This window comes from Amphibalanus amphitrite, unplaced genomic scaffold (assembly GCF_019059575.1).
Source record: "Amphibalanus amphitrite isolate SeventyFive unplaced genomic scaffold, NRLGWU_Aamphi_draft 001806F_arrow, whole genome shotgun sequence".
In the NCBI taxonomy this organism is placed as follows: domain Eukaryota; kingdom Metazoa; phylum Arthropoda; class Thecostraca; order Balanomorpha; family Balanidae; genus Amphibalanus; species Amphibalanus amphitrite.
The window spans coordinates 93,338-104,577 of NW_024883299.1; the positions used below are offsets into that span (position 1 = coordinate 93,338).

Consider the following 11,240-nt stretch of genomic DNA (forward strand, 5'->3'; position numbering starts at 1 on the left):
TTATAGAACTATCTGCTCTAGATATGCCAAACTTAAACTCGACAGCTCCATTTTTAGCCAAGTTATGGCAAAAAAAAAACACTACTCAAAATGTATCACGTAAAATTTTCAAACTCAATTTTTAGCCGTCACAGAACACACAGAGCAAGCCAAAGACCACCATTGGATTTCCCGTGATGAGCTGCATCGAATAGATACCACTTCTATGCAAAATATCAACTCTGAAATTTAACCTTTTTTTACCTGACCTTGACCTGACCTCCACCAGAACGTAATCTAAACCGGCCCCAATGGCCGTCTAGTCCACACCATTACATTTTAAATGTAAAATTGACGATAAAACATGTATCACGCGACCCTAGCAATTAGCATAGTTGGGTTCATATTGTGACCTTTAGTGACCTGACCTCTTTGACCTGACCTGGCATCAGTGACCTCTTTAGGCAACATATGTATTGGGCAACCACGCTCCATCGATGGTTTTCGATAGCATGCCTTATATTTGATGTGTTAACTGTTAACTGACTGTAACGCATTCCTTAGACTGAATTGGTGAAAAAAAATGCAACCTTTGACATGACTTGTGACGTCATGGGCTGCACCTAGGTCAACAAAACCTGGTAACAAGGTTCGATAGCCCCTGGTGGGGCTATCGAACGTTCTTCGAATTTTCAAAATCGGTCGGTAACTTTCCGAGATCTCAGGGGCTGCACCACCCCATCAGGTGGTAGGGTCCGCCAATAGCCCAACGGGGCGCGAATTATGATCAATTCACTTTAGTGCAATTGACATTAGCTGCCGGGCGAATGACATTACTTTCAGGTTCAGGCGACGACAGCGCCTCTCTGCCTCACCCAGCGGCGGGGGCACAACCCGCCAAATTAACAGGCGGCGCCACCATCGCCGTTTTCTACAGGGGCGCCTCAGGGTGCCATGGACTTACGTTGCCGGTGTAAAAGGTAATATGTTCGTGTCGGCGATGGAAAATATTTACAAGGGTAAGTGTTTGTACGAAACTGGTTAAATATAAAAATTAAAACCTTAATGTCAAAGACGGCCAGTGAACCAAATTATGTCATAAGGAAGAGACGACTTAAGAAATCAAGCGCACGCTTGGCAACGCTGGCAAGATTCTCTTTCCGCCGAGTAGTGAACAAGTGCGAAGATTCTTTGAAGGAAAAAGGAAGTGTCCTGAGTCAGTAAGACATTTGTGTTTTGACACCCCAGGAAGCATGGGTCGAACAAGTAGGAGTGGCAGAAGCGGTAAGTTGCCTTTTGCGGCAAATGAGCGATTGATATGGGAACTGCAGTTGGTCGCGGCGCTTGTGGCGCATTCGCCGCTTGAACACTGGGCTATGGCGGTTATCGGCATACATTTCAATTTCAATTTGGTCACATATACGTGCCGGCGCTATAAGCGGTCATAGGCTAATAAACTGGTGTAATGCTTGTTAATTTAGAAAGCAAAGTAACATGAGCGAGTCAGCTGCTGGTTGTGAATGATGCCTGGGGCTGTAATAGCAAGAGTAGGTACATAAATAATTCCTATCATTTTAGGTAACCTAAAAGAAGTGTTATACTGTATGCAACATCCTGTATTTGCCTGTCTCTGTGGTTTGATACTCAAAGAAAATGCATTTAATGTTCAGCTTTACGGGCCTCCCTGTTCCCACCACACACACCTGTGCTGCTCTCCATGTCGAAGCTTAGCAAGCTTTCACAAGTTGATGTTGGTAACGCTATCACAACCGCTAACATATGCTTTTGTTCTTTTTATATACAATCGGCATTACATATATTTGACAACCCTGGTGTGTTCTCCTGGGAAAACCAAAAAGCCACTCTTTGTGGCCCATCACATGATTCATGACCAACCCTCAAATCAATAGCAGCACAAGAGCTTTCATTTAGACGTGATCACCACGGCAATCCCCCTTCCCCCACAAAAAAAAGGAAAACGAGCTGCCCACATGCCTGATTGGTGGATAAGAAAGGACTCTAGGCTCTGAACAAACACTTAGATACTAGCGGTGCTTTTGGACATGCATGTCTAACATCTGGTCCAAGCCAATATGTTGGAAATAGATACATAAAAGAAAAGAATTAAGAATAATAATATCATAAAAGGAATAGTAATAATATATATCAATAATAAAAAAAAAAAAAAATAATAATGACCGATAATTGTAACAATAATAATGGTGATAATGATGATTTATTATTTCAAGTTAGCTGCTTAGTCATAAAAAAAAAGCTCCTAAAGCTCATGTATCCGACTTCTCAGTTTGTTAGCATAATCCCAAGCTGGCTTACCATTGCCTGATGTCTCATCTGTGGAGGGGGTAGGGCTGCCCAAACCTATGCCGAGCTTCCATATGGTTGATTTCACATAATCCTCCACTGCATTTTGAAGCAACCACTTAGTGCTGATTTGAAAGCTATCGAAAGAAAGAATATGGCTGGACTGTACAGCAACAAGCTGGTGGAAAGCCCAAGGCCAAGCCATCCAGGCTGATCAAAGTTGTGGTGTGCCATATTATAAGAATAAGATGGATTGCTCATGCATCTGATCATTGCCCTGCAATTTTTATCCTGCATGCTGCTGCTGTAGCCCCGTTGCACAATGGCCATTTGAACAGTGGACACCTCTGGCAACAACAAAAATAAAAAGCGAATGTTGATATGGCGGCTCACCTACCAGCTTACTACAAACTACTCTATGTCAAAGGCACACCCCAGCCCGTTCTACAATCCAGCGTTGATCATGGCTTACACGCCTACAGTCACTTGACATTAGCACTGCCTATCGTCTCCCCCGTGATCATGAACTGTTGCACATGAAGCCACTTATCGCACCTTTAGTCATTTCTGAACATCTGATGGTAGCTGACCAACACGCCTGCGGTCAAAAAAGTCCAGATGCTTACTTTTAAGGCCGACTGGCACGCTTGCAGTCGTCGACACTTTGATAAGCCGACCGACACGCCTGCGGTCAAAAAAGTCCACATGCTTACTTTTAAGGCCGACTGGCACGCTTGCAGTCGTCGATACTTTGATAAGCCGACCGACACGCCTGCGGTCAAAGAGTCCAGATGCTTACTTTTAGGGCCGACTGGCACGCTTGCAGTCGTCGATACTTTGATGAGCCGACCGACACGCCTGCGGTCAAAGAGTCCAGATGCTTACTTTAAGGCCGACTGGCACGCTTGCAATCGTCGCCGATACTTTGATAAGCAGCACGCCGCGTGTCCGCTACCATTTGCATTTTTCAGCCTGTGAAACTTTCCTTGTGTAGAGAACTGGTTTGTACGAACGTTGTTGTCTCGCACCCGCTGTTATTTCCGAAAACTTTTGTTTGCTGAAGTGGCTGACTGACACGCCTGCGGTCAAAACAGTTCATGGGGGACTGTAAGGCAGACTGGCACGCTTGCAGTCTTCAACTCATAAACAGCACGCCCCCTCCCTCACTCATGATAAACAGCCAGTAAAGCTTCCTATAAAAAGACCTAATTTTTCGTCCGATTAATGACGACTGATACGGGCTGACACGCATGCAGCCGCACAGAAAGCTACGATGACCGACACGCCTGCGGTCGACGTTCAGGCTCGTCGCCAGTGCTGACTGGCACGCCTGCAGTCAACCGAGTATAATTCTTCTAGAACCGCGCGCTTGTTGCTCGAAATGTTCACCATATGACCTAACAGGCCACTTACAACCCGAAGGTCCATAATGGAAACCGGCATGTGCGGCCTTTAGCAACTCAACCCCACATTGATTTGACCGACACGCCTGCGGTTCGAAATGATCACATACTCTCGGCCCTTGCCTCACTGACAGTCGACCGACCTAGGCTGGCATTTTTTATACAATCGCTGCAATTGGCCACCTTTTTTTATCCCCTGCCATAGACTGACACGCCTGCAGTCGCTGAATGAGGCCCAGGCCCGAGGTCTAATGTCGCTCTGGACGTTATTAAGTAACTGTGCCGACCTCACGGTGATTACATGCCCGGTTCGAGCAGCACGGCCGACACATACGTCACCAGCCTTTAACGGACCTCTTGCACACGGCTGGATCAGCGGGCCATACAGCTGACCGCGGCTTTACTGGTTCAAAAATATCGATGCTTCTACTGCTGATTGCTGAATCGCTCGCCTATCGGCGCGCCGACATGCCCAGGAGTGATCACCCACATAGCCGGGCAGTTACGGACGGCACACGCCAAACCCCTTTCCTCGGACGCTGCTTCCCAATTCAGCTCGCGTGAACATGTAGTAATTACCCACTGCCCCCCCCCCCTCACTCACCCAACCCAACGCACTAGCACAGGCTGTCATAATTCTGCATCCTTGCAGGAGCCAAACGGGCGACCAGGGGAGTGGCACCAGCCGAAGTTAGCCCGGCCGAGGACCAGGAGCGGGCTCACGTCATTGACGGAGAAGCCCAACCGCTCGAGGGACCCGCGACACCCGAGGATGACGGCTCCCTGACTGAGGTCTCCTCAGATGAGGATAGGGACGGCGCCGAGGAGACTGAGTCCTCCTCCAGCGGCTCCAGCGCCGCCAGCCCTCCCGCTCAACGGAGCAAGAGGAGGAAAACCCTCTACGCCGGCGAGACACGGCCTTCAGCGAGCGCGGTCACGCGGCGGCATGGAGCCGTGGTGGACTATGTGCATGTTGGCCGGGCCCCAACGCGCTCCATCCAGCCGCCCCCGCCCCGCCGGCTGAAGCTTCCGACCGTCGGTGCAAGCACCCTTAGACGGCTGGCCAACCGAGCTAAGGTGGTGGCCGTGGAAGATGTCCTGGCCCCCAAGGAGTTTAGCGGCATCGGCACGGCGGCGGGACCGTCAACACCACAGCTGGCCCCGGCCGAGTACCTACGCGGCGTCGGAGTCATCGCGGCCTATAGGGCCTACTTCTTCCCCGAGCTGGCGGTGCAGTGGGCCATGTACATGGTCTGGCTCCAGGGACGCGCTGCAGGCCTGCCCACCGCCGCCATAAAGCAGCTGGACGGACACGGCAGGACACTGCTCGCTCAGTACCCCGGCGAGTACCACACCCCGGCCGACCTGACGGAGAGCGTGCAGGCTCTGATGCCGGCACCGCCTAGCCGCCCGGTCTACGCGGCCCGCTCGACAACATACCGCCCCGCCGGAGGCAGCCGCCCGTTCCAGCCCAGGGAGCCCAAAGCCTGCTGCTTCCGCTGGAACGAAGGACGGTGCCACAACGGAGCGTCCTGCAGGTTTGGGCACAAATGTCGGGAGTGCGGCGCCAACGATCACCCGGCAACAGCATGCCCGATGACCCGCCGGTTCTCGGGAAACGGCCCGCGCCCGCTGATGGGACACCCGTCTCCAGCGGCGGGCCGCCACTAATCGCGACGGTACGTGCACAGACGAGCATGCAACACTCACTAGTACGCACCCCAATCCAACCCGAGCTCCTCCTGCAATATGCATCCCCACAGACCGACCCAGGTCTACTGCACAGCGTTCACGAACGGTTAACTCGCGGGGCGGACCTGGGTTACACTGGCCCTGACATCAGCACTCATCGTCCAAATAACCAGTCAGCCAGGTCGCACCAGGAAGCAGTCACGAAAGCCATCCAGCTGGAGGTGGCTCGGGGACACACCGCCGGACCATTTGCCTCGCCGCCCTTTGACCCCTTTCGATGCAACCCGCTAGGCGCCCGCGTCAAACCCGACGGCACAGTCCGGCTCATCCTGGATCTCTCCCAACCGGAGGGGCTCAGCGTCAACTGCTTCATCGACCGCGAGGCCTTCACCCTCCAGTACGTGAGCATCGACCAGGCGATCCAGGCACTGTACGAGGTGGGACCTCAGGGGGCTCTCATGGCTAAGGCAGATCTAAAACACGCTTTCCGGCTGATACCTGTGCGCCCGGACCAGTGGTGGCTCCTGGGGTACTACTGGCAAGGCCAGTACTATCATGACGTCAGGCTCGCTTTCGGGCTGCGATCCGCGTGCTCCCTCTTCAATGACCTTGCGGAGGTGCTCTGTGAGGCGCTTATGTTCCACTCAAAAAACGAGCAGGTGTATCATTACCTGGACGATTTTTTCTTTTTCTCGCCAAGTGACTCACAGCTGTGCGCGGACACGTACAACACGTTCCTCAAAATGTGCGCTGACACGGGCGTACCGGTTGCGTCCGACAAGTGCTCGCCACCCAGTACCCGAATGGAACTGCTCGGATGCATCTTGGACACGAACGCGCTCACTATCTCGCTCCCCGACAGAAAAGTCCAGGACATCATCCAGGCGCTCAGGACAGTCCGCAGGTCCAGAAAGGTGCGCCAGCGGGACCTGCTGAGCCTGATCGGCAAACTGGTACACGCAATCAAATGCATACCAGCCGGACGCAGTTTCTTCCGTCGCCTGCTCGACACAGCACACTCAGTCAGTCGCACTCATCACAGAGTCACCATCAACACCGACACCCGCCGTGATCTGGACTGGTGGCTCGCTTTCCTCCCCGCTTGGAACGGCACGGCACCCATGCTCCACCCCACCTGGACCCCACCCGACGACCTCAACCTGGTCACTGATGCCTCTCTGACGGGGTACGGGGGTATGTGTGGTGACGACTGGTTCGCGGAGACGTGGCCCCCCCAAACCCTTGCTTGGTGCACCAGCATGTCATGGCTAGAACTGATCCCTCTGCTCGTGGCGTGCGCCACCTGGGGACCGTCGTGGCGGGGCCGTCGCCTCATCTTTCACTGCGACAACACCGGTGTAGTGGGAGCGTGCCAAAAGGGTTGGAGTCGCGACCCCAGACTGATGTCCCTCCTGCGTCAGATGTGGTTTCTGGGAGCGTCACACTCCTTCACTTTTCGCGTGGAGCATGTGGCGGGACGGGACAACAGCACAGCTGACGCTCTGTCCCGTCTGCAGCTGGAGCGGTTCCGGGCCCTGCAGCCGACCGCACGGCCCACACCAACGCGAGCGCCGGCAGCCATTCGGGAGTTCCTGGCCAACCCGACGGAGGACTGCCGCGCAGCGACGGGCTACGCCATCTAGACGGCCTAGCGGAGCAGCTGGTCGTGGCGGGTCTGGCGCCGGCGACGCGGCGCCTATACGACGCGGGAGCGCGGCGATACCGGCGGTTCTGCCGCACATACCGACTCGTCGCCGCGCCCGCTGACGAACAAACAGTGCTTAGATTTATTGCCCACCTCGTTCGCCGCGGGCTCACCGCCGCGCGCATATCGACTGTTCTGGCCGGGGTGCGCCATTGGCACGTGCGTCGCGGGGCACCGTGGATCGGACGCACCGATAAGGTTCGGCTAGCGCTGCGCGGCGCGGCCAAAATCCCGCACGCCCCTCGAGCCCCTCGGGTAGCAGCGACTCCGTCCCACCTTCGACGGCTTCACTCAGAACTGGGGCGGGCGCAAATGCACCCCGTTGACCGCGCAGCCGCCTGGGCGGCTGTACTGCTCGGCTTCTTCGGCGCGCTGCGCGGCAGCGAATACCTTTCCCCAACGGCCCACACCTACGACCCCCGCCGCACGTGCCAATGGCGCCACCTGACCCTAAAGCGAGGCAGCCTACGGCTAACCATACCAGCGTCCAAAACGGACCAAGTCTACCAAGGCTCGGTGGTGAGCCTCCCGGCCCTAGACGGGCCTGTGTGCCCCGTCACCGCCCTGAGACAATATCGACGCCTGCGTCCCGACCGCCACCCAGATAGGCCGCTCTTTGAGCGCGCTGACGGGCGCCACTGTACCGCGGGGTGGCTGAACGGTGTGCTCAGAGACGCCGGCCTGACGCGAGACGGTCGACTGACGACCCACAGCCTGCGGATCGGCTTCGCCACGGCAGCGGCCGCGGCCGGCGTCTCTGAGAGCGTCATCCGCGTCTCCGGGCGGTGGCGGGGCTCCTCCTATCTGAGGTATGTGCGTGGGCCGCGCCTTGCTGTTTGGCAAGCTTGTCAAGCTATCGTGTAAATAGACCTTTGGGCAACGTTTGGCGTTTCTGGGCTCGATTACCGAGCCAAAAGTTAGGCTGGACACCGGCTAGACGGAGTTGAGGCCGAATCGGGCAAACGACTCAAACGACATGTCATTATACAGGATAGATTAGAGCACCAAGCTAATGATCAATTCACTTTAGTGCAATTGACATTAGCTGCCGGGCGAATGACATTACTTTCAGGTTCAGGCGACGACAGCGCCTCTCTGCCTCACCCAGCGGCGGGGGCACAACCCGCCAAATTAACAGGCGGCGCCACCATCGCCGTTTTCTACAGGGGCGCCTCAGGGTGCCATGGACTTACGTTGCCGGTGTAAAAGGTAATATGTTCGTGTCGGCGATGGAAAATATTTACAAGGGTAAGTGTTTGTACGAAACTGGTTAAATATAAAAATTAAAACCTTAATGTCAAAGACGGCCAGTGAACCAAATTATGTCATAAGGAAGAGACGACTTAAGAAATCAAGCGCACGCTTGGCAACGCTGGCAAGATTCTCTTTCCGCCGAGTAGTGAACAAGTGCGAAGATTCCCCGCCCCCATCCCCTCGCTACCACCCCCACCAGTAGCTTCCCATAGTTAGCTGCCATAACCTCCATGTTAGCTGTCTCCTCCAAACAGTCGGTGTTCTGTTCAGTACCGAGCCCCTCATGGGCTCGGTACCGTTTCTGGGCTCGATTACCGAGCCAAAAGTTAGGCTGGACACCGGCTAGACGGAGTTGAGGCCGAATCGGGCAAACGACTCAAACGACATGTCATTATACAGGATAGATTAGAGCACCAAGCTAATTTACTCATTCATATAGTGTCATCTATTTTGAGAACACCTTTCTCACGACATGACATGGTCCTCTCGTAATAGATCGAGATGAGGACAGTGTTTTCACGCCTCCTTATGCACGGCTCTAGTGTCATTGAGCTATCAACTGTCAGCGGTTTCCGGACAATGAAGGAAGGCTTTTGGTCGTTTTTAGGTAAGATCTTGGGTCAGATCATTTCAGTGGCGGATCCAGAGGGAGGGCATGGGGGCCATTCTCCCCCCCTTGGGCCTCCCGGGGGCCCATCACGGAGTGTTTTTTTTTTTAATTCATCACGGAGGTCACCGACGGGAGTTTTAACCCAGAGGTCTCCTAAGGGGCCACCATCCAGAAGGTCTATCGGAATAGGGTACCGTTTTCGGGGTCTCCCGGAGGCCCATTTCTGTCCCTGGCCTCGTTTTTTTTTAGTTTAGTTGAGTTTTTTAGTTTTTAGTTTCAAGTTTCCAGGGGCACTTTTCCGAAATCCGAGGCCTGAAGGAGCACTCTCCCCGTGTCTGAGGGGGCACCATCTCGAAGTCTCAAGGGCACCATCCCAAGGTCTCAGGGGCACCATCCCGAGGTCTCAGGGGCCGTTTGATCCGCGCCGTCCTGGGGGGGGCGTTTTTACGCCCCCCCCCCTAGATTTTTCGCGAATATCTCAAAAACGGCGACGCGTAGCGCCGCTGTTTTAGATAAACCCGTTCCGACATCTTTTTCGCACATGCTATGAAAATTTCAGATCCCGGTCATTCAAGGTCAGGTCACCATGTAACGTCGAGTGACCTTACCTCAGAAAAGGTTAGAAAGCTCGCTGTAGCTACATCGACTGAGCGATCACTTTGAAACTTTCAGTACTTGCTTAGGGTAACAGTATGTATAAAATGGATATCTCGGATTTTTATATCTGTGAGTTGTGACCTAAGGTCAGGTCAATTTTGCGACTGCTCCATATAAGTCAATGAGAGAAAATTGAAATGAGCCTCTTTTGGCCGAATGTCGTTCTACACCCTCTCAAACATCGGTTCATATGTAAACATGACACTCTGAATCGGAAAATTGCACCTGTGCCCCCTATGTGTGCCCCTGAGGTCATCTCAGGTCATGAAAGGTCTTCAGCAGTTTTTTTTTACTAAAACTAAACCGTTGATCTGAGGTCAAATTTGAGGACATGTTGGCGAAAGAGCGTTAAAAGAGCTATCGAATGCGCTTTCCAGTTTCCACGGCGCTGTAGCTGTATTGGTTCCAGAGTTAGCCGTCGGATTTTAAAATCGTTGAAATCGACAAAATTTGACATTTGATGAGCTCTGGTGACCTGATCTTTGCCCTGACCTTAAAATGACCGGGTGTTTTCCTTCTTATTTTTGACACTCTTTCGATTGCCGCTTACCGCGTGTCGCTACGTGGCCCAGGAGCCGAGTTAGACGTGTTCATGCCACCAACACGGCGCGGGTGAATTGTTATGTTAGCTAGCTCCTGTTGTAAGCTGTGGAGTCGTGGACCTGGTCTTGAAGGAACTGGGCCTAACATTTTCATAGCAAACGTAAAAAATGTTCAATAGGTGATGCAAAAAAATATCATCTATTTTATGAAATATTTGCGAAACCCTCAACATCATCCCCATTAGTGCCGAGCTCCCAACGAAGACCATAAAAACGTCCCCATCCCGTCAGCGTGGGTTTATTACGGAGCGAGCGAAGCGAGCGGAGTCTTACGTAGAATAACGGAAATTTCTGAGTATGAGCGGCCGGCCGGCCGGCCGGCCGGCCGTGCGGACGCTTTTGCGAGGCTTATATCTCAGCAACCACTTGACCGATTTACACGCGGTAATTTTTATAGGGTAGCTTCATTCCTTCTACCAAGTATTGGACTATTCCCGATGCATGTGGGTGACCCCTTATGCACGTGCCACGTGCAAAACGAAGAGGTGTCAGTTTTGCAATTGTTGCAATATTTCGGTAACTACTTGGCCGATTGCGCTGAAAGTTGGCATGTAGGTAGGCACCCACTAGGCACTGCATATCCATGTGCCAGAGTTGGGGTGCTGCTGCACGTGCGCACGTGCAGGGGTCGTTTCCAGATCTCGAGAACGGCTGGACCGATTGCGCTCAAATTTGGTACACAGTTAGGGACCGGTTAGTAGGGTGCCGTGCAAAAGCCAGTCGGGACCCATTTTGCACGTGCGCACGTGCAGGGTGCCGCTCCCAGATCTCGAGAACGGCTGGGCCGATTGTGCTCAAATTTGGCACATCGCTAGAAACCGGTCAGTAGGGTGCCGTGCACAAGTCAGTTGGAGGTACCCCCTCGAAATTTCGCACGTGCAAGGCTCACCCTCTCGCTCGCTCCGTTAGTCGCCCCAAAAGGCGCTATACTGGTCATAAGGATGCTAAGATTTAATTTCCAATCCGAAGCTGAAATGACATAAAGCAAATTTACATTTTACATACGAAACAAGCTG

The 11,240-nt window shown here is 53.3% G+C and overlaps 1 protein-coding gene across 2 annotated transcripts; it reads left to right on the forward strand.

Annotated features, from left to right (window-relative positions):
- The first annotated feature begins 769 nt into the window (after positions 1–769).
- On the forward strand, positions 770–8,591 carry LOC122375265. 2 transcript variants are annotated; one of them, XM_043354546.1, is made up of 3 exons: positions 770–1,263; positions 4,357–5,383; positions 6,914–8,591. In XM_043354546.1, the coding sequence occupies exons 1-2, from the start codon at positions 1,233–1,235 to the stop codon at positions 5,373–5,375; spliced, it is 1,050 nt and encodes a 349-aa protein (XP_043210481.1). In that variant the 5' UTR covers positions 770–1,232; the 3' UTR covers positions 5,376–5,383; positions 6,914–8,591. The 2 variants fall into 2 exon arrangements, with proteins under 2 accessions (XP_043210481.1, XP_043210480.1); XM_043354545.1 differs by lacking the exon at positions 4,357–5,383.
- The last annotated feature ends 2,649 nt before the right edge of the window (positions 8,592–11,240 follow it).